General features: G+C 41.8%; 1 protein-coding gene across 6 annotated transcripts; it reads left to right on the top strand.

Annotated features, from left to right (window-relative positions):
- The first annotated feature begins 16 nt into the window (after window positions 1-16).
- Window positions 17-23,514, top strand: RAD17 (RAD17 checkpoint clamp loader component). 6 transcript variants are annotated; one of them, XR_013958630.1, is made up of 17 exons: window positions 17-386; window positions 2,609-2,887; window positions 4,027-4,110; window positions 4,826-4,982; window positions 5,465-5,601; window positions 6,935-6,987; window positions 7,077-7,202; window positions 7,292-7,361; window positions 8,003-8,114; window positions 8,949-9,146; window positions 10,163-10,248; window positions 10,823-10,969; window positions 11,424-11,570; window positions 12,298-12,418; window positions 13,726-13,783; window positions 15,948-19,388; window positions 22,808-23,514. XR_013958630.1 is itself a non-coding variant. In XM_080636527.1 (17 exons), the coding sequence occupies exons 1-16, from the start codon at window positions 345-347 to the stop codon at window positions 17,726-17,728; spliced, it is 1,860 nt and encodes a 619-aa protein (XP_080492653.1). In that variant the 5' UTR covers window positions 17-344; the 3' UTR covers window positions 17,729-17,735; window positions 18,761-22,360. The 6 variants fall into 6 exon arrangements, 4 of the variants coding, with proteins under 4 accessions (XP_080492653.1, XP_080492651.1, XP_080492652.1 ...); XR_013958631.1 differs by lacking the exon at window positions 22,808-23,514 and having other exon boundaries at window positions 15,948-17,735; window positions 18,761-22,360; XM_080636527.1 differs by lacking the exon at window positions 22,808-23,514 and having other exon boundaries at window positions 17,686-17,735; window positions 18,761-22,360.
- Window positions 23,515-23,637: the final 123 nt, after the last annotated feature.

The following is a 23,637-nucleotide window of genomic DNA, read 5'->3' as shown; positions in this document are numbered from 1 at the left end:
ACACCTGCGGCGGGCACTGGTCGCCCAGGAGATACGTGAGCGGGGGCCTTCGCCGCACCGCCGTCCGCTGATGGCGTCACCCGCTCTGCCCGAAGGGTTCGAGACTTGGACAGGCAGGCAGGCGTGGCTAGACAGCTAAAGGCCTCCGGAGCAGAAAGGCCCCTGGGAGGCCGGTGGGTAGTGTGATGTGCTCTGCTCTGCTCAGCACTCGGGGTCACGCCTCGTTTTCAGGCTGTACCCGAGCGGCGTTCTCTTCTCTAGGCCGCCCCTGGGCGGCCTTGTTCCTTCTGGCCCGGCTGGTCGCAGCGCATCCAACTGGCTGATCGGCGCCGATCGGGCTGAGGATGTCTGGAAGCTCCTCGGAAAAACAGACGGTGCCGGTTGAGGTAGGCCTCGGGGTGGGGGATGGGGATTAGCTGTGGTTTTAGGCCCGGTAATTATCCCTTAGTCTCTCTCTAGGCAGTTCCTTTTCAGTTGTGTGGGTTTTTTGGTTTATTTTAATGTATGAGATGTTATTTTTTTTTTCACTAGTGCAATGCATGAAAAGGTAACTCCCTCACAGGATGTTGCCGGCCCCTTGGTAAATATGCAAATTGAGCTAAAACCAGGTTTTGTCTGAATAATATTAAAAGCAAGCGGGCTCAGTTTTTGGTGCTTTTTGTAGAATCGTAGAATCACAAGCTAGTTTGATTTGGAAGGGACGTTAAAGCTCATCCAGTTTCAAACCCCGGCCATGGGCAGGGACACCTTCACTAGACCAGGTTGCTCCAAGCCCCGTCCAGCCTGGCCTTGAGCACTGCTAGGGGTAGAGCTGGGAGTATTGATCTGAAGGGTAGGAAGGCTCTGCAGAGAGATCTGGAAAGGCTGGTTAGATGGGCTGTGACCAGTGCTGTGAGGTTCAACAAGGGTCAGTGCCAGGTCCTGCACTTGGGCCACACCAACCCCATGCAATGCTCCAGGCTTGGGGAAGAGTGGCTGGGAAGCTGCTCAGTAGAAAAGGACCTGGGAGTGCTGATTGATGGAGCTGAACATGAGCCAGATTGTGCCCAGGTAGCTAAGAAGGGCAACAGCATCCTGGCCTGTATCAGCAATAGTGTGGCCAGCAGGACCCAGGGCAGTGATCATCCCCCTATACTGGGTAGGTGAGGCTGCACCTCAAATCCTGTGGTCAGTTCTGAGCACCTCACTACAAGAGAGACATTGAGGTGCTGGAGTCGATCCAGGAAAGGGCAATGGAGCTGGTGAAGGATCTGGAGCACAAATCTGATGAGGAATGGCTGAGGGAGCTGGGGGTGTTTATTCTGGAGAAGAGAAGGTTCAGGGGGGACCTTATTGCTCTCTACAACTTCCTGAAAGGGGGATGGAGCCAGGAGGTGGCTGGTTTCTTCTCCCAAGGAACAAGGGATAGGACAAGAGGAAACAGCCTCAAGCTCCCTCAGGGGAAGTTTAGACTGGGTATTAGGGATAGTTTCTTCCGCAAAAGGGGTCAGGCCCAGGGCAGTAGTGGAAGTGTTCAAAAACTGTGTAGAGGAGACACTTAGTGACATGGTTTAGTGGTGGCCTTGGTAGTGCTGGGGCAATAGTTGGACTTGATGATCTTAAAGGTATTTTCCAACATAGCTGATTTTGTGATTCTTGGCCTAAAATACTCCATTGTCTGGTAATGGTCTGTTTGATTAATTCTTACATGTAAATGGCAGAACATTCATAGACCTTTCTGGAGACAACGTGTCTGTTTTCTTGCTCCTGTTGTCACAGAGCTCAGTTTTGGCATGTCATCTTTTACAGGTCCTATGCTAAAAGATTATTACGTGGTTGTTAGCAGCAGAGAGCCTGTGATCATTGTGATAGTATTTTTGGGACCATAGGTAGGCTGAAGAGTAGCTCTGGGTCTAAGTTCGTACACCTGTCCTGAGAAGATATTTCTAAATCTTAAGTTAAACATTGGTGCTGCTAGCAGTTTTATTTCTTGTCACCGTCAGATAGACTTCTGAGTGACAGTCTGATTCTGTATTCCTCATACCACTTCCTCATAAGCAAACGAAACGTTTGATTTTATTGCACCGCCCAACTAATGGTTCTCTGACATTTCTGACATCTAAATACAAATGTCTGCATTGTCAATGTTATAAAAAGAAAAAAACTAAATGCCACATGCTAAAACATGAGGGGCAGAGGATATGCAACATGAATATGACCTTAATATAAAAAGGATATAAATAAGCCTATACTACTTTTCATTCTTATGAGAGTTTTAATTTTTTAGTTTGAACTTGTGTTTTCAGAATTTTCAGCTTGTTCAGATTTGCTGCAAAATATCAGTGTGTAAGGTTTTTAATACTGAAGAAGTGTATAATTGATGTGTTCAAAAAGCTTAACTCCTAGGTTTGTGGCTAACTAGGAGTTACTCATAGAATTGTAGAATGGTTTGGGTTGGAAGGGACCTTAAAGGCCATCCAGTTCCAACCTCCAATTCTAATGAAGTTCTTTACATGTATGACATGTTCTTACATACGGTTGATAAAAATCTCCGATTTTGTAGAGAGAGCTGTACCAAATTAAGGGGAGGAGAGTGCTACATTGAAGCAAAACATTTGTATTTTACCAGGTGACAGATTGGTTGGCGCAATCATTTGGTGACTTCTTAGGAAACACAAGTATTTCCCCCAGTGCCGTTCCTGTGAAGCCACTAGAAGGCAACTCCTGTAGAAACCAGCAGCTGCAGCAGAAAGACGTGTCTTCTGTGACAGAAAGCAGAAGAAGCAGAGTTCTGCCCAGAAAAACAGCAAAGTTGTCTTCAGTAGATCTACATCGCAACAAGTCCAGACAAAACTGGAGCCAGTCTCAAGACGAACCATGGGTAGATAGATACAAACCTGAAACTCAGGTGTGACAGTTATTCTAAATGCTGATGTAGTAGTAACATTACAGTGTGACCTGTTGTGCTTCTGTTCATCATCTGTATTGGTCGGGTTCTAAGTATATCCTGTTTTACTAGAGCAGCAAAGTACTAGTTTGATTTATTTACTGCCTGTACGTAAGATTTTAGTGAAGTATTTACCTATAGGAAATGCATTTTTCTCAGGCTTCCTGGGGATATAAAGCTACTGATGAGGTGTTTCCTGTCAATCCATTCTTGAAATTCTGAACCTGTTTCTGAATTTCAAGAATGGATGTCACAGCTCCAAGTACTAGGAAAATCCACAGCTAAAGAAAGAGGAGAGAACCGAGTCAATACACTTATTATGGGAGAGATAACAGAAATCATCTTGAGTATTACTGAGCAGCAGTTAGCCAGTCCATTAGCATGTTCAGAGTACTTGACTGCAGTTTCTGCTATGTTCTGTTTGCTTGATGCGTCTTGTGCATGACTTTGAGGGTGTGGGCACTGTGGTACCTTAGGACTTCAAGGACTAAAAGACTCAAATGTGTAGTAAACCTGTCTTCAATGGTTCTGCTCTTGAAACAGCTTTTTCACAGTGTGTTTCGAAGATGTCAGTGTGTAAGATAAGTGTGTCTTAGTTTTGAGTGATGGTTGATGTAAATAAGTTAGTGTAGTACTTGTATTTTGTATTTAGATATTTAATATCTCATCTCTGGAGGGGATTGAGTTGCAAGGCTAGAAGATTAGTAAGTTGCATGAGATTTGCAGAAGTTCAGAAAAGCTATGTAGTATTAGAGTCAGTAGAGCCTAAAAAGTACCACTTCCAGCAATAGGTATAAGGCATACTGGCACAAACAGGCAAGATTGTAATGTTACTTTAGGAATAATAAATAAATAAATAACTATTTCACAACTGATAGTGATGGAAAATTGGTTGTTGGAGGAAACAGGCTGAAATGATTATTCTTAACTGTTCCACTTATTGCTACATAGTATGTTCCAGTTCCAGTTTCTTATGTTTGTGCTTATACATGTCTGTTAATATTCCAGTCGGTGTGTATTCTGTTCTTGAACCTCATTTTTACAGTCTTGGAAACCAGCAGGTGTGTATATGCACTCAGTATATTTTAATCTCGTTTTAGAATGACCTTGCTGTGCAAAAGAAGAAGATTGAAGAAGTTGAAGCCTGGTTAAAAATACACATATTACAGAGGCAGCCAAAGCAGGTAATACTGCTAAAACTAGCATCTAGGGTTATAAAACCATACAAATGAGCTGGATTCAATTTTATTTTAATTTCAGAGAAAAACTCACCTTATAATGCAATAGATACATAATCACTACCTGTAAGAAATCTGGTAAGAACATAGATTAGAGCTTGTAGATTTGTTTTGGGCTTATGCTGCCAAGAGGTGGATTCTGGTTTTGCTCAGTAATACTGTTTTCTAGGATCAAGTCAGTTCACACCTTTGCAGTTTGTGCTTGTAACTGCATTTTGTCTTCCGCAGATTAATTTTAAGTATCTTGAGAAATTCCCAGTTGCACAGACTTGATATAATAGGATCTTTTTAACCTTGTGATTGATACGAGGCATTCTTATACACAAGCATAATTTGCCAGTCTTGCCTAGTGTTTTTCAGACCTGATTCTGCAGTTTGGTGTCTAATGTTTCTAGTCTACATGGTGTGCAGTTAACTAAACAGATGCATTAAAAACTAAGAACAAGGCTTTCAGAGTTTGAGTCTAGCTCTTTCTATCTGAAAACCCAACAGATAAATTAATAATGCAAAATATTTAGCTCTGTTTTTATTGAGAAAAGGGGATTGTTACTACAGAAATTAAAGAAGAAACTCAGCTAATACTTATCTTCAGCCAATTTTCAGTCTTTATGTATCATGGTTTGGATTTTTTTTTCCCACTCCTTCCCCCTCCGCGTGACAGGGTGGCTCTGTTTTACTGCTGACTGGTCCTCCCGGTTGTGGAAAGACTGCAACTATACAAATATTAGCAAAAGATCTTGGTGTTCAGGTGCAAGAATGGATCAATCCAATATCTTTAGACTTCACAAAAGAAGACTTAAGAAATATGTTTGGCCATGGTAAGTATTTTGCTTTTTTCTTTGACTTTATTTTTTTTTCCCTCTTCCTGTTATTTTTGTATTATGCATTTTTTATTCTGTCGCGTCTGTCACCTATAAGGTCACAGCCATGTAAGCCATATCCTAATGTTTAATAAGAATCTTTTTTTTTTACTCTTAGCTGAAAAGCGATTTAGGTGGTTTTTTTACAGTGTTTACTCCAAAACAATTTGCAGTTCAAATCAATATAGAGAGCTGTGTAGTAGCCTGGATATCATTTGAGCCAATTAAAAAAAAGAGGTAAGTCTATCTTCATGTGTGCCCTCAACTGAATTCTACCCTTTAAAAATTCTCCTGGTTTTGCCGTGTGTTTACTAAAGGGCTTGTAGGCAGTTCAGTGGCTGCTGTCAGAAAATACCATAAGCGATATCAGTTCTTTTGGGTATTTATATTCTACTTTGTGTAATACAGAATACATATTTTTAACTAGTTTTCTTTTTCAGACTCGAATTTTCATACATTTCCGAGTCAGGCCCAGGCAGCTGTCTTTCAAGATTTTCTATTAAGAGCAAATAAATATAACAAACTTCAGATGCTTGGAGAGTCCTCAGAAAATGATAAAAAGCTTATTCTTGTTGAAGTAAGTGAAAACTTGTGAAATCTTATTTTGAAAACAATACCTTTTATTGTAACATTCATTGACATGCTACCCAGCTTCAGTTGGTGGATTGGTGTTCTCAGAAGTTAGTCTGCTTTTACTGCAGTTACTGAGTTCTTTATTACTTCTTAGGTTTCTACAGCAGTCTAGAACCAAGTCTAAATATAAACTAATAGGCAGAAACCGGAGACTAGTTTGTACACAGAAATAAGATTATATCAAAACATAGACCAAAACAATTTTCAGAAGTCATACCCATGTTTCTGTATGATTAGCTTTCTAGAAATATATATGTGTACAGACAGAAAGAAGGGGAAGAAACCTCTCGCTATTCCTGTTATTTAAGGATCCAGGAGAGTACAGAAGATATGCAAGAATTAACACAATAGAAAGCATTTGAAGTTTAGCATTCCTGGCCTTATATAGGGGACATTATTTAGGGCAGAGATGAAGTCTAGGGGTTTGTAAGCCATAGTGGGAGATACGGGAGCAGATGTGATTTTTACTTATTCAGGAGTGTGTTTCAATGGCATTTTGTTTTTAAGCTTTTCTATTTATTTCTTTTTTTGTCTTTGAGAAGAATATTATGATAGTCAAGTTGTCTGTAAAATTTCAAGAAAGTTTCATCTTTCAAGAAAAAGAATAGAGGAGACAAAAATTCTAGCAGAGAGATGTGATGTACTGTAGAATTTAGGAAGCATGTTTTTCTGTGACTGCATAAAGTCACTTTCTTCTGTAGGTCCTTTCATGTATCAATAACATATCCTGCTCTCTTAATTGGTGGAGCTGCTAACTTGGATGTTTATTTTCTGTGTAAAACTCAGTCTAGCAGGCTACATAAACACCCAAGGCTGTTTCTTAAGAAACAAGGACAGAAAATGTTGTGGGTTTTTTTTTTTTTTTTCCACTGCGAGGGTGGTGAGGCCCAGGCACAGGTTGCCCAGAGAGGCTGTGGCCGCCTCATCGCTGGCAGTGCTCTAGGTCAGGTTGGATGGGACTTGGAGCAACCTGGCCTAGTGGAAGATGTCCCTGCCTGTGGCAGGGGATTGGAACTGGATGAGCTTCCAGGCCAAACCAGTCTGTGATATGATTCTTTAGATAATCATTTTCCATAATTAAAGAAGGAAATGCTATGCTACAGGGTTTTTTTTCCTTATTTTTTACCTGGTTATCTTCAGTGTTAGTCACATGCAAATTTAGTTGTGAACTGGCTAACTAGGAATAAAACAAATGTAGCAAGTGATGTGCCATAACAGTCTATGGGAGAGAATATTTACATCTAATGTAATGACAGCAGTTATTTTGTTTTGAATAGGACCTACCTAACCAATTCTATCGAGAGCCTAAGAGCCTACATGAAATTCTCAGGTCAGTTGCAAATAAGGTTTTAAGGATTAGCTTCACTCACTCACGGTAAACTTGAGTTTGATTCTTACCATACTTATGTCTCATTTCAGGAGATTTGTTCATATGAGTAGATGTCCCCTTATATTTGTTATATCAGACAACTTCAGTGGAGACAGCAATCAGAGGTTACTATTCCCAGTGGACATTCTAAAGGAGTTGTGTATATCCACTATTAGGTTAGATCCTTTATCTCATTAAAACTTGATTGAAATTAATGAGAAGTCAAAAACTAATTTTTATTTTTTTATTTAATGAAATCCAACAGTTTCAAGCCTGTTGCAACAACAAATATGATGAAAGTTCTTAATCGAATTGCTGCAACAGAAGCTAGTTTGGTAAGTCATCGAAACTGATAACTTCTTCATTGCTTGCACTAGAAGATTTCAGGCTTTTATATCTGAACTATGTTATTTATCTTTGTTGGTATATTTGTTTGATCTTTGATAGCAGAGCCCCACACCCCCCAAAAACCCTCACCAGTCCCCCCCAACAGAAAACAAGGAACAAACTGAAAGATGTCTTGTTTTTAAGATCAGTTCCTCTTAATCTGTGGTCTAAGCCTTCAAAGTTACTGCTGAAGATTCTCCTGCCTTTTACAGAAGTTGTATATATATGAAACAAATAATAGGAGCAGAAGGAATTTTCATTGTATCCAGCAAGGCGAGAAGAGGTCATGAACCCAAGTCCTGTATTATTCCTGACCTGTTTTCATTGCGACTGAGTCTAATATTAAGTGACACCTTGCAAAGAATTGTGAGCTTTATTCTCTGTAGTATGCTGTATAAAATGTGGCAATGTGCTTAAACGGGTTGAAAGTTTTAAAGTTAGCAGTATTATGTGGTTTGAGCACATGGTGGATGCTCATGTAGTCTATTTATGGTGTCTACCAGAGCTAGATCCCCACAGCCAGGGTAATATTCAAATGCTCCTTGCCCTACTTTTTCTTACTACTTTGAATGTTGCTTTTTATTTATAGAAGAGAGAAAAGAATTTTGCTCTTGACAGAACTTTTCTGGAGTTGCTTTGCAGAGGTTGTTCAGGTGATATAAGAAGTGCAATAAACAGTCTTCAGTTTTCTTCTATGAAAGGTAAATACCTGTGATTTTGTTAAGTCATTCTGACCACTTCTGCTGTAAAGGTATTCTCTTCACTGTTGCAGCACAGCTAGGTGAGCTATGTAAAATATTTTTTTATGTGCTGCTGTGGAGCAGGAATAAGATACACAAGGGTTTTGTGTTTGTGTGTGTGTGGGAGGGGATTATTTCTTTGTTTTGTTAAGCTGAAACTATTCCATGTGACTCTTACATGTCACCTAAAAGCTGAGTACCATCTGCTGCTGTCCTGATTTTGGCTGGGATATAGTTAATTATCTTCCTAGTAGCTGGTGCAGTGCTGTGTTTTGGCTTTAGTCTGAGAACAATGCTGATAACACACCAATGCTGAGCAGGGCTTACACTAAATCAAGGGCTTTTCAGCTTCTCATGCTGCCCTGCCAGTGAGGGCACAAGAAGCTGGACACAGTCAGGACAGCTGACCCCAAGTTGCCCAAGGGATATTCCAGACCATAGGATGTCATGCTCAGCATAAAACCCAGGAGGAAAGCGGGCTGGGGTCTGCTGCTCATGAAGAGGCTGGGCATCAGTGAGTTGGTGGTGAGCAGTTGCTTTTAATTTGCATCTCTTGTTTTTCTCGGGTTTTATTTCTCTCTTTTGTTATTTTTTCATTATAATTTCTTACAGTATTGTTACTATGTGATTTCAATTATGAAACTGGTGGGGGAGCGAGTGAGGTGCTGTGTGGTGCTTAGTTGCCATCTGGGGCTAAACCAGAACAGCTATTTGTGTATTGATGTAATTTACGAACAGGAAATGTATTTGGATTTGTATACTTTATCCTGATTGTACTTTTGTTTTTATTGGTAGACTGCTCACTGGAGAAAGAGTTTTGGTTGAAAAAGGAAAGGAGCTCCACCGTAAAATGTGAAGCAGCACCAGCAGTATCTAAAGTAAGAAAGAAAAGTAAAGCTGATGTTTCAGAAGACCAGGAGACGCAAGCTATTGGTGGCAAAGATGCTTCCATTTTTCTTTTCCATGCCCTGGGGAAGATAATTTACTGCAAAAGTAAGAAAACTTTGACTTGCTCTTCCTTTTCTTGGGCAAAGCATGTCAGCTGCTAGGAACTACCTTTGCTAAAGTAAGGCTGACCTCCAGTTTCTGTCTTTGGTCATTAATAACAGTATACCACCAGGAATAACATTTTGTGGTCACTAAGATTGCAGCTGTCTGTATTTATTAGGTAAATGAATGTTTCATTAAGCTGTATGACGTGTGTAATAAAATTGCATAGCTCTAGTTGCATTAGTTCCATGTGCTGTCATACATGCAAAGCCGGGTACGTGGCTAGCACATTCGTTGCTTTGTACAAAAGCAGTTTTTGCCTTTGTTCAGAAATAGACATTGTTGTACTGCTACATTCTGGACTTGTCTGTATTCCTAAATTCAGAACAGCCCTGCAGCCTTATGGCTACTGCCTCCATTATTTGTGCATCTGCTCTCTTGTCCGCCCTACTTTTTATCTCGGCTCTTTATTTCCCGTTAACAGACATTTGTCCTCTGTCCATTCTGACCTGAAAACCTCTTCCGGCCTGTTGTACTGTATCTCCCTTTCCACCTCTCCAAACTACTTTCTACCTTACTACTACTGAAAGTTCTACTTTTCCTACACCAGGTTTTGTAAATTTACAGGATCAACCTGCTCCCTCTGCGTGGTTCAGTACTGGTTTTTTAACATTAAAACTATAATTCATTAAGCATTTGCTACTTATTAAACTAGTACTATCTGCACTTGGCTAAATCAGGATCCATTAAGCCACTGGCTGTCCCCATTTCAGTGATAATTCACCATATCAGTTCTAAAATCAGCTGGTAGAATTGACAGTAGCTGAAAGTGATGCTCAGTGTATATGAAAACTGCTATTCAGTAGCTATGCATGTCTGTTCTTGCTCCTGCCTAACTTTTATTCTAATTTTGAATATTTAATCTGAAATGTGTGTCTTCTGGCTTTTTTGATTATGTGCAGAAATGTAGCAACATTTCTGATACTGAAAGACTAAAAAGATTGTAAAATCCTTTGTAGGAGAACCAGTGTCAGAATCAGAATTCCCTCAGCTGCCTGCTCACTTATCAGAATACCGTCGGGACACCTTGCTTATTCAGCCTGAGGTACGTCTGTAATAGCTACTTGATTCCACTTCGGTTTGAAAAAAACCCAAACAAAACAAACTCTTAAGTGCTTGATGCAAATTCTTAAGCACAGGGGTTTTGTCACTGATTTTAGTATATGTGCATTCAGTCTGTCCAAGTTACAGAGTAATTAATGTGGAAGAGACCTCTGGAGGCTAAATTCAAATGAAGAGTAGGTTCCCAGGAACTTTATCTATTGAGTTTTGAGGATTTCCAAGAACGGACACTCTCACTTCACTGATGAACTTGAGGTGGAAAGTGGATGTGCGCTTGCTGCAGCCTGTGATTTAGCTCGCGTTTTTTCACCGTGCTTTGTCAATAGGAGTTCACCTTTCTGTTACCACCCATTAAGAGAGTTGAATACAGTAATGGCTTCTGCCGCTGTGTCCCTCCTTCAGCTTTCTCTCGGAGCAAGCCAACCTTCCTTTTGTATATAAGCATCACTTTGTAGACCATGTATGCCAGCTCCTGGACCATCCAAATGTGTTGTATCTCTTATTGGATGCACTTGTAAAACTTGGAACTTTTTCTTTTGTTTTTTGTTTCCTAATAGGATATTGTGGAAAAATCACATATGTCAGGAAGCATGTTTAATTTATACCTTCACCAGAACTATGTAGACTTTTTTTCTGATATAGATGATGTAGTGAGAGCCAGTGAATACTTAAGCACCGCTGATGTCCTTTGTAGTAACTGGAGTGTAAGTGTCACCTTTTTATACACACATGCTTTTTTTTTTTTTAATACTCTTAACATTGATTTCCTAGACTTTCCTTTAAGTGTTTATGAATGTTACTTCACACTTGCAGCATAGATGACAGTGAGTTGTTAATGGCTGCTGAAGTAAATAAACTATAGAAGAGATGCAGGTCCAACTTGGTCCAGCATCTGTCAGTATTTTATTATGGCAGGCTACAGTGTTTGCAAAATACTCCACAAAGTATTTTTAGGTAGAATATATTTACTGTAAAAATGTTCTGCAGCATATATGTCTTTTCCTTGATGTAACTGAACTGCTTTTTTGGTCAGCTGCTTTGAGTAAAATTTCACAGTAGTCTCAACAAATTCTGTGCCTGTTGTGTCCCTGCAATTACAGAGTGTGTTGTGATTCACATGAGACACACTGTTCACATTATGCCTGATTTCTGTCATAGACACGACTTGTGATGGAAAAATACAGTGCATCTGTGGCCACCCGAGGGGTGATACATTCAAATATGTCCAGAGCCTTTGCTCATCACCAAGGAGGGATGGGGTTCCGGCCTTTACATAAACCCCAGTGGTTCTTTATCAATAAAAAGGTAAATGCTTGATTATTATTAATTTTTTTAAATTATTGTTTTATTTTATATTTTGAAGGGGATGACAGTTGAGTAATGTTGATGGTATTTGCTCAAAAATCCTGTTTTGATATGAGCTACATCTAAAAAGCTCTTGGTTGAAAAGTTACATTTTTATTATTCCTTTAATGGAAAAATCAGTTGGAGGCCTTTTACAAAGTCTGATTCAAGTGTCCAAGTTGGCTCACTGCTGGGAGAGTCTTGATCCTAAATTAATGGAGACACAAATATTCCTATAAGTCAGTTTAAGCCTTTGTGCAGTTTAAATCATACTAAACTGTTGCGTAAGTTTAAGAAATTACTGCTGGTTTGCGTTTATCAGAAATAGACTGTTCATGAGATGCCAAAGCTCTTGACAGTTTTTTACATTTGAAGTGATGCTTGCTGTATCTGGCAAGAAATACTGGCCTGGGTGGGTGGAGGATTCTCTAATCAAAGGATAAATATTTTCGGGAAATTTTGATTTCCAGAATTTAATTTTAAAAGGCAACAGTGAAGGATTTCACCATTTTTATGATCTGTATATGTTAACTCTAATGGTGTATCTTTTTTCTCTCATTTTTCAGTAGCCTGTGTGTAGTCATCCAGCAGGCAAGGAGAAAGTCTGCCTTTTGCGGTAGAGAATATTTACGTTAATGATGATGTTCCAGTTTTTTACTTGTGTTTCTTTTCCTCCTAATTCTTACAGTATCAAGAAAATTGCCTTGCTGCAAAATCTCTCTTTTCAAGCTTCTGTTTACCGCCTGAGTGTCTTCAGACTGAGCTATTGCCTTATCTTGCTATGTTAGCAAATCCAATGAGAAATCAAGGTAAACTGAGTGTTAACTTTTAATATTTTTTTTTTTTTTTTTTTTGGGTAGCTAAAGCATACAGTGCAATTTTGTAACCCCAGATGTCAATACTGTCTGTGCTTTTGCCTCATTTAAGAAAATACTTACAGTAAATGCATATAAGTGATACCCCAAAATGTTTCCAGTAGCACAGCCAAAATTCAAGCTATCCTGCTGGATTTGAAACAGTATCAAGAATATTTTAAAAACTTAAGGTAACTGAAATAATTCAAATAAGTATCTCTCTTGGCAGAAGTGAGACCTGTATGATGCTTTTTAAATGTGCAAGATGAGGTCCTCATGTTGCAGTATTTGAAATAATTTTTCCCTTTTCCTGCATGGATTTCTGGTATCTGTGCTTTTGAATTTCATCCTGTTGCCTTCTCACTTAGTCTCTTCAGATCCTTGCACAGCTTTTCTGTCTGCCCACACGCTTACTAGCTTGTCTAACTTGGGTGGAATCAGCAAACTGCTCATCTTGCCCTTCATCCTTTTTTTTCACAGGGTTGTGTTTAAGAATGTACTGAATAGCAGAGGTCCTAGTACAGATCTCTGTGGAACTGTATTGGCACTTTTTTTCCATTGCAGGTGTTAACTGTTAACCCTGTACCCCTCTCCCCACTTTGTACTAATTAATTGCTTCTCAAACTTTATTAATGAAGGTGTTCTCTTAGGTTTAAGGCTTCTTTTAAATCTAATAGAAGATTTGGTGAAAAGACTTTTGGAAACCTTATAGGCAATATTAGCTAGATCTGCAGTGCTTACTGATCCTTTTTCTGTGTCATCAGCAGACTTAAAAGGCTTTCAAAAGCCTTTCCTAGAAGAAGTGAACAAAATCCAAGTTTGCAGTGCATTCAGAAAATGTGTAAGCTGAGGTAATCCAATAGCAGACAGTTCATGTGGAAAAATGTACTCTCTGTGGTACATAATCATAAAATTGCTGTTTAGGGTTGCTTATGCTATGTTAATTACTTCTACTTAAAAGCTTCATACCTTAGCTAAGGCCTTGACACTGAGATGAATTCATCTAGTAGGCTGTGGAATAACAACTCTGCATCATAAAAACACAGTTGATGAACGTCACGGATTTTGTTTTTATTTTGTGGTAAAGTGGCAGGCAATTTGGAGACAAAAAATACACACGTGCAGTATTTTGGTATCCAAAATAATGCAAGTATATACAGGAATACTGGACTAAAGTTACAAATTATTTACTTTCTGGTAGTTTTGATCGTATGTGTGTTGTGATCTACCCAATATGATACTGGTGATACTTTATTTTTTAGCTCAGATTGCTTTTATCCAGGATGTTGGGAGGCTACCGCTGAAAAGACATCTTGGGAGGTAAACTGAAGTTCTGTCTTTCCTTAAAGAAAGTAAGACTGTCTCCTCCTTTTCCTTTCTCTTCTCCTTCCTTCTATATTGAGGAAAAGAACCCATTCACAGAGAAACATCTTCCATGCACATCTGTGATGTGGTATTATCCCTCACTGGCAAGATGGTAATTTATTTTGCTTGTTAAAACTCCTTTTCACTTCAAATCTATTTGTCCTTACAGTGTTGGTAGCCCCATTTTCACTATAGTCCTGCTTGTAATCCTTCATTAGCTTTCTTTCCTGTTGCATGAGGTACTAGCTCTGTCCTAGACAAATCTAGTGCATGATCTGAATAAATATATTTTAATAATTGAAAACATTCATGTGAGAATAAAACTGAATTGATGCAGAGTATAGGGCGCTCTGCCTATTGTTTATCGTGACATAAATCATTAATCTGGACGTTTCACAGAACATTCTGTGTTCACATGTGTGTTAAGAGTATGAGAAGAAAAGCATAATGGGGATGAGAAGGAAAGCATAACGGGGAATTATTTCTTTGAAAATATTTACTGTTGTATATCTATGGAGCTACAAAATATTTTAATGAGTGCTTCCTCTGAGATAGCAGCACTGGTTTTCACATTGTGGATTTTTTTGCCTACTGGACTACTTAGAGTAAACCTTCGTTTAGAATGCATTTTTTGAAATAAAACTAGCCACTGATGTTCCTCTGTCCTAGATGTTAAATAACTGAGTTACATTTCTATCACTTTAATATCTCTGAACTTCATCAACAGTTTTAATTGTGTTGGCCTGTTTCTAATAAAGGATCAAGATCACAGTTAGCTGGGATGAGAGTAACTCTTTCATCCCTGAATCATGAGAGTTTGTTAGGTCATCTGACAAAACATCCCGTATTGGTCACTGTGGAATTGCTGTCTTGAGTTTAACTAAGGAATACTGGTGTGTAAACTGAAGGCTGTATTACCCAAGAACCACCCTGTTCCCCAACAGTTGTGTTAAAATGCCTTTTGGTTGCTAGGTGGGAAGAAAGCAGTGTCCCTAACAGGTGTATCTCTTTGCAATCTCCCTTGTCTGAGCCAGAATGTTTGTAACTTTAGAAATTAATTGTATTAATTGCCATTCATTTTGTCTGCAGCACACCTTTAAATATTGATCAATGTTTTGTATCTGTATTAATAAGTTAGATGTGTGTCACTTAGGGTTTTATCTGACAGGTAATTTTCTTCTGAAAATAGGGTAATACTTTTTCATCTCTTCACTCTTTTGGAAATGAAATACAGAGAGACGTATGTATTTTAGTAAGCATTTGCTTCCTTCAGGAGTCCTAATTGAAAATAGTTTCTTTTGTGTTGTTAAGCAGTCATTAAAACAACTTGCGTGCAGCTGTTTCAATGGAAATAAGAATCTTTCATTTATTAATATTATAATACAGTTATATATCACTGTAGTCATGTTACACTATTGTAATAATATTACTGTATTATCATATTTAGGAATATTATTTATATACCTGTTCGTAGGATTGGGAATGGTACTGTAATGAGAAAACTGGCATTGAGGAGAGAGCACAGTGTTTGATGAGCTAGGATTGGTGTCAGGATGAGTTTTTGTCAGTAACTGTGTAAGTTTTTCTTATTCCAGGGTAAAGCGGGAAAAACAATAAAGGAACATTGGTAACATGCTGATACAGAGATGGTAGAAAGATTGAGAAGTCAAAGAGATTTCCTTTCTATCCCATTTTCTTAATATTTATTTTTGATTTGCCCGTTCCTTGTTAAGTTGCTTCCTGTCCTGAAGGATTTTGGTTTTGCTTGGAAAGGGTCTAACCCACTGTGGGCTGTTGTCAGTAACTTAATTGTTCATGGTTTGTGTGTGTGAGGAAAGCTGAGGAAAACCAATGACACCAAAAAGTTCAATTTCAAGGAACAACGTGTACTAGGGAAGCCATGGAGCACAAACAGGATCTGGTGTTTTGCTGTTGCTATGTAGGGCAGAATTAACATTATTGATGGAGGTTGTTACTGGTGAAAAATGAGAAAGCTATTAAGCACCAGTGAAGAAGGGTGGCCCATGTTGTACACAGGCACTCTTTTCTCTTGCAGTTTCTGTGTGAAGGTGCAGACATTTTGTCATGGTAACTGACTGTTGCAATGATAATTTTACAGGTTAAAGCTTGAAACACTTACTGATAAAGACCCTGGGATACCAGACTTATTTGTTAGCTCCGAGGGGGACGGTGCCGATGCTCATGCTGTGGAGGCTGCTGCAGAGGTGGAGAAAACCACAATAGATGAGAATGAATCTGGTGGATTCCCTCTCTCTTCTAGCCAGGGCAGTGGAAGTGAACTACCTTGTAGTCAGCCCCAGCCTGTTGCAGCTCAAGCAATCATGGAGGAAGACGAATTACAAATAGAGGAATACGATAGTGACTGAGTACAACACCGTACTGACCACTAACTTCCTTGCATGAATTCTTATGCTGGAGAGGCTTTTGCTAAAGAGAGTATGGTCTGCCCAATGCTGCTTTAGGTACCTAGGCTTGGCCTCCCAGCCCACCTAAATGTGCTGTGTCGGTGTCAAGACAGCTCTCTTCAGTGTCCTCTTAACCTTGCAGTATCAGTCCTGAGCTGAGTACTAAATTACAGGCTATTCATTGCCTCTACTGAGCCATGAAATAACCTATACTGAAAAAGAGAATAATGAATGATTACTGAAATTAGTTTGAGACTGTAGATAAGCAGTGTCACACTGAAATTATTTTTATTTTTTACATGTTTTAATTTGCTTTGCAATTGTACAGTGTGTTTCCTGAGTACATGTTTGAAAATCTGTCAATATTTGAAGGTTCTATTAAAATTCATGCCTTCAAAAAAAGAAAAAAAAAAAAAGAAAATTGTGGTTTGGAAGCTCAGCCCTTCAGAAAAAGAGACTAAAGTGTACAGTCATCAGATTATTCTAGATTCCTTTTTGAAAGACACTTTCATAATTTACGGAGGGGAAAATATAACAGTCAAGCATAAGTCCTTGTCCTTTATATTCTGTTGGAACTTAATGGTGCAGTGTGCAGTTTTTGTCCTGAAATTGCCATTGTGTCAGCGGAAAGAATAATCTCATGAGGTAGACTGTTCAACATGTCAACATTTCTTTGTAATTGGGATTGCTCCATGCAGGACAATCTAATATGTTGTTGTGGTTAATGATACCACAGGAGTAAGAAAAAATAATCAAAGCAACCATCTCTGAATATGTAATGTAGATTTGAGTTTCTGTATTGCTTACATCTAAAGTTGAGTAGAAAAAAAATACGTGCTTATCCACCATGATGTTTCAATTAATGCTGCTAAGAAGAAGTCCAGCTTTGTCCCCTCTTGAGGGGACAGTTGTAGTCTTTCCATCTGTAGCTATTTAATTTTGAGGAGGGGAATTTACCCCTTATTCTTCTGTTACAGTTATTCTCACTACAGCAAAGGTAAAATGGTTTTGGCTGTTGGTGCCTCTCAGCACCTTTCCCCCTCTCCAGGGTGCCTTAGATGGGGTGCTCTGGGCAGGGAGCGCTCTAGTGCAAACGGCAATAAGGTACGAAATACTGATTTTTAATTTGCAAGCAAAACTCTAAGGTTCTTCTTTGTTCAGCTTTTCTTAGAGTAGGACTGGGTAGCAGTAGAAGTAACTAGACCTACTTTCACATCAACTATTTTGCACTGCTACTGGCCTTCCCTTTGCTAAGCCAATATTCAATACTCACCTGGTTCACTATAAACTGTAGTAGTAGAGATTTACCACTATCAACTACATGTTCAGAGTAATTTGTGTAAAGCCTCTTTTCACATGAAAACATTAAGCATTATTCTCTTTAATAATCTCTTGTGTTTAAATGCATATGCTCTTGCCTCTGAATTGCAGTGGCATGAAATACGTGAACAGGATGGAAGTGCCAGATTGTTGAAGGGCTGGTGAGTAACCTATTAAAGCCTATTAAAGTGAAGTGCTGGCAGCTGTTAACCTTGTGTAGCTGCAGGCAGGCACAAGAATGAATGTGAGCACTATGCCTCCTTCTGGGTCCATTTTGGCTCCCTCAGCAATGTTAACAAAATTCAAAGGTGGGATTAAAAATGGCCCTTCAAACACCAGTGATTTAGGAGATGCTGAAGAAGGAAAGAGATTTGGGTTTTTTTTTGGTATAGTCAAAGAATTTCAGTGACAGCCTCTGGGAAACACCCACGGTTCACATTTGAACCCATTCAGCACACTGTCTCTACATGTAATTGTCTTGTGGGGTGTGTTCAGTGCAGGTGATGTCTTGCCACCAGCTGTGCACACATCAGCCCCAGGCCCCGGGATATCAAGGGAGATGCCTCTCTGAAGGGGTTGTTGCCAGAGGGGTGCTAGTCCAAGCCTGCTGACAGCTTTATGGCCACTTACAGGTGATCTCTTTACAGCCAGAGCAAAACTCAAAGGCAGTAAAGGCGATGAGCCTCCTAAGCGAGATGTAAAAAGGAAAAGTTGAAGCCAAGATGATTTTTCTGACCCCCTGGAATGGTCTGAGGGGCTGCCCCAGGGCTGAGGTGCAGAAAGAAGGTCGGAAGAAGGGAAAAGCTGTCCCGGGACGAGAAAGGGGTTGGGGTGAGGTGTGTTCCTGAAGGAAATGCACCTCCCAGGTTTCCAGGAGGCTGTGGGAGCACCCAGCACTGGGACTGATGGTGAGGGCACTTCCTGGGGGAATCACTGCTCCTGGCCCTGCAGGAGGGCTGTGTATGCCACTGCTGGGGGTGTTGTGAGGAGAGCGTGTGGGGAGTGGGAATGCGGGTCCAGGTCTGGGGCCACTCCTGGGTGAAGGAGCGGTCCAATGCCTCTATGGGGCTGACTAAGAGAATGGGAGAGGAGCAGGAAAGGGAAGGGAAAAGGAAATAGGGAAGGGGAAAGGCAGTGAGGCTCTTTGCTCATGGGTTATCTTGCACCGTGGCCCTTTCCCCTCCAGGCCCTCGGTGGTTATGGGAGGAGGAGCAAAAGGAGGTCGTGAAGGAGAAGAAGGAGAATGACCAGAAGTAAAAGAAGCAGAAGCTGCAGCAGAAGGGGGAGAAAAACAGGAAAAGCAGCAGCAAAAGCAGTGGCACAGCAGGAGAAGCAGATAGAATCAACAGAAAAAGCAGCAGCAGAAGCAGAGTAAGAAAGAGAAGAAGCAGAAGAAATAGAAGCAGAAAAAGCAGCAGAAGCCTAAGAAATTTGGAATGGTTTATACAGCATATCTGTAAGGTTTCAACACCTGATTACCAATAATACTGAATGTTCATCTCAAAATGAGTAACTTCTAACAGCTTTTTTGAAAAGTACTGCGATAAGTAACTTTGGGGTGACAGGAGCAACTACATGTGCTAGAGCCACCGTAAGGCCATACGGAAGCGTCAGCTCTCCCTCACAAGCGACACAAGCCAACACAGGGCCAAGAGCACGGTCGGGACAGTGCCAACCTGTTCAGCTCCTTTGCTTGCTGTCTGCTACAAACAGCTCTCAAAAACACAACTTTCCCAGTGTATGCATGCATTAGCCTTCCCTGTGTTTGGAATATTCTGTGTTAGGGACTTCGGAGAACGATCAGAAACAAAAAGGTGAGTCTAAAAGATTTTACTTTTTCCTTCCTCAGACTACCTTTAGTAATTGGTTCCTGCTCCTCAACAAAAGGATTATCCCAAAAACAGCCTGGAAGTGCCTGAAAACACCTTCCAAAAGAACACCACATACATGCTTTTTTCTGGGATTTGGGGGCAGGGGGTGTCTGAGTGGTTGCTTTTGATTTGGTTTGTTGTTTCTGCTTTCATTTTAAACGCCCCTGAAAGATCCATTATTAGTGTTCCTATCATCAGTTCTACTGGTATTACCTCCTCTTCGTATACTTGATGTGCTGTACCTTTCCCTTTCCTCCTGGCCCCCATAGGAACACTCAATTTTACATTAAAGCATAGGTCTTTTTATCCCCCTACCCTGAGGAAGCGAACTGTAAGTGATCTTCAGGCTGTTGTAAAAACAACAAAAAAAAAAAACCTCTGTAAAAACTCTGATTCTACCCCAGCAGCAGCCGGAGACGCTGTGTCAGTGAAAGAGGAATTTCTTGATCTCCTTCACGCCAGAGTCAATGGAGCACTGCTGGTGCTGCTGGCATGTGGCCTCTTGCAGGGCTGGGAGAGTCCAGGGGGCTGGGGCCTTCTCTTTGAGGTCAGCAGGACCCTGTGGAGAGTGGCTCTTTGGCGGATACTGGCATGTATATCAGGGAGCTGCCTTCTCCAGTCACAGAAAATGCAACTTTATCACTACAACTTGGAGGTGTTGGTCATAGAATCATAGAATAGTTAGGGTTGGAAAGGACCTTAAGATCATCTAGTTCTAACACCCCTGCCATGGGCAGGGACACCTCACACTAAATCATGTCATTCAAGGCTCTGTCCAACCTGGCCTTGAACACTGCCAGAAATGGAGCATTCACAACTTCCCTGGACAGCCCATTCCAGTGCCTCACCACCCTTATGGCAAAGAACTCCTTCCTTATGTCCAATCTAAACTTCCCCTTTTAAAGTTTTAACCTGTTACCCCTTGTCCTGTCACTACAGTCCCTGATGAAGAGTCCCTTGCCAGCATCCTTATAGCCCCCCTTCAGGTACTGGAAGGCTGCTATGAGGTCTCCACGCAGCCTTCTCTTCTCCAGGCTGAACAGCCCCAACTTTCTCAGCATGTCTTCATATGGGAGGTGCTCCAGTCCCCTGATCATACTTGTGGCCCTCGTCTGGACTTGTTTCAACAGTTCCATATCCTTTTTATGTTGACACCAGAACTGGGCACAATACTCCAAGTGAGGTCTCACGAGAGCAGAGTAGAGGGGCAGGATCACCTCCTTCGACCTGCTGGTCATGCTCCTTTTGACCTGGGTCAATGAGAAACTGAACATGAGTTGGCTTCAGTGTGTGCTCACGTCCCAGAAAGCCAACCGTATCCTGGGCTGCATCAAAAGGAGAGTGACCTGGGGAGTGTGCAAGTGCACAAGTGACATGGGGATACTGGCACTGAGGTGTGTGTGAAAGACAGAGAGAGGAAAGGCATGGTTGTCTCTGTCCACTTCCTCTTTGACCTCTCCGCGTAGTGTGATGAGAAACAGCCAATAGATGCCCAGTAGAAGGAAGGCACCAGTAGGTTGGCCATAGCAGGGCAGTGATCATCCCCCTGCACTGGTGAGGCTGCACCTTGAGTCCTGCATTCAGTTCTGAGCCCTTCACTACAGGAGAGACACGGAGGTGCTGGAGCGGGTCCAGAGAAGGGCAATGGAGCTGGTGAAGGACCTGGAGCACAAGCCTGATGAGGAACGGCTGAGGGACCTGGGAGGGGTTTAGTCTGGAGAAGAGAAGGCTCAGGGGGGACCTTATTGCTCTCTACAGCTACCTGAAAGGAGCCAGGAGATGGCTGGTCTCTTCTCCCAAGGAATAAATGACAGGACAAGAGGAAATAGCCTCCAAGCTGCACCAGCAGATAGGTTTAGATTGGATATTAGGGACAATTTCTTCCCCAAAAGGGTGGTCAGGCATTGCAACAGGCTGCCCAGGGCAGTGGTGGAGTCACCGTCCCTGGAAGGGATCACAAACTGTGTAGACAGGCCTCAGGGACATGGTTTAGTGGTGGACTTGTCAGTGCCAGGGGAACAGTTGGACTTGATCTTGAAGGCCTTTCCAACCTAGCTGATTGTATGACTCTGTGATTCTACGATTTCCTAGTGACTCCAAGGCCACTTACTCTGCTCTCTCTGCTTTGCTCACTAATGTCGACTCTATCAGGCATGCGCCTTTGCAAAATAGGGCAGCAATCGATTTTCTCCTCTTAGCGCATGGACATGGGTGTGAAATTTTGGAAGGGATGTGTTGCATGAATTTATCAGACCATTCAGAATCCATACATGAAAGTATCCGCAAGTTGAAAGACAGTGTGATGAAGTTAAGGGAAGATGATGCTGATTGATTATCATCACTTTTTTCCGGTGGGGGTATAACTGGGTGGCTCTTGACTTTGGTTAAAGGAGGACTTGATCTTTCTGCTTGCCCTCTTTGCCATCATTACGGGTTGTACCTTGTTTGTTACAATGTATGCAGCGAATGTTACCCCAGGCTTTTGAGAGACACGTATATACTGCATTGCTAAAAGAAGAAGGGGGAACTGTGGGGGTTAGAAGGTATCGAAACTGTCAGAGACCATGGGAAGGAGGAACCACAGCAGGAGCCACACTTAAGTGAGTGTGGCCCGTCCCTGACAGGTACTTGGAAAATGTTGGGATCGGGAAGGAACAAGGATGTCGGAACTGGAAAGAGGATGTTGATAAGAAAGATCAGGTAGACCTTTTGCCCGATGTCGTAAATGTAACCGCAAGGCAGACACAGATGGGTTTGGCTAATTGCTTGGAAGCATATAAATATCATGTAATCCTTGGAATAAAGGATCCAGCTTGTACTCTACCTCTGGGTCCGTGCCTTCCATCCTCACAGTCAGGGGCCCAGGCAGGCTGTTTGGTGCCTTTAGCCTGCTGCGAGGGGCCAGCTCCACTGCCTTGAGCACTAAACCTTGCCTGGAGCCCCAGCCACTTGCGGCTTTACCCCCTGCTGCAGATGGGCTGGGGTACGAGGGCCATGAGAGTCCAACCGAGCACTTGGCTGGTCCCAGCAGCACCTGTACCAGTCACCGGCTGAGCCAGGCCTTGGGCAATGTGGCCTTTCCCCTGGCCGAGAGCTGAGGTCCTTTCTTCCAGAGAAGCTGTGGCTGCCCCATCGCTGGCAGTGCTCAAGGCCAGGTTGGTCAGGGCTTGGAGCAACCTGGTCTAGTGGAAGGTGTCCCTGCCCGTGGCAGGGGGTTGGGACTGGATGAGCTTTAAGGTCCCTTGCAACCCAAACCAGCCTGTGATCCTGTGACACGAAGAGCAAAAGCTGCGTGCCCACTGTGCTCGAGGCTGTGGTTTCAGTTCCTGGAGGAGCTTAACAGAGCCATCTTCCTTTGTCAGGCACAGTGGGAGCACATGTCAGTGGCTGAGGGTGGGAGTCCCAGCGCGATATCCAGCCCAGCCACATCCAGTCCTCTGCAGCCGGGCAGGAATCCTGGTAGAGAGCCACGCTTGTACCAGCCTTGGGCTCTGGGGCGTCGAGGGAGCTGCCTCTCCAAAGGAAGGGGGGTCTCATTGCCAGAAGGGTGCTGGTCCATGCCGCTGAGAGCTTTACGGCCACTTACGGGTGGTTTCATTTCCAGCCGCAGCAAAACTTGAGGGTGCCGTGAGGACAACGAGCCTCCTGAGCGAGATGTAAAAAGGAAAGATTGAATCTGAGGTGATATTTCCAACCCTTGGAATGGTCTGAGGGAATGCCCCAGTGTGGATGATTTTCTGACAAAGAACGGCCATGTGCCCAGATCAGCAAGTGCCTACATGGAGTTCGACATGAACCAAGGAACAACAAAAGGTGAAGGAGGATGGGAGCGAGGCACTGGGAGTGAGAATCCCAGCAAGAAAAGAAGGAGCTGGAATTTACTGAGTTGATAAATTGAGGACTGTTGGTAAACATTGAAGGTCAGGTTCTCACACCTGTGCTTAACCAATTAGTTGTTAAGGGCCTCACAGATATGTATCCAATCACAATGTGCCAAGTTAGTGAAAATAACTTTAAGAAATAGTATATAAAGAGTTAGTTTTCTAGAATAAATGGCTTTGTCTGATCACATTGATCTCTGACTGAGTCCATTCTGCGACACCCCAGGGCTGAGGTGCAGGAAGAAGGTGGAAACAAGGGACAGGCTGTCCCGGACAAGAGAGGGGTTGAGGTGACAGGGCTCCTGAGGGAA

This window comes from Psittacula echo (assembly GCF_963264785.1).
Source record: "Psittacula echo genome assembly, chromosome: Z".
NCBI classification, from domain to species: Eukaryota; Metazoa; Chordata; class Aves; order Psittaciformes; family Psittacidae; genus Psittacula; species Psittacula echo.
Note: the sequence above shows the minus strand (reverse complement) of the source record. Positions and strands in the feature narration are given on the sequence as shown.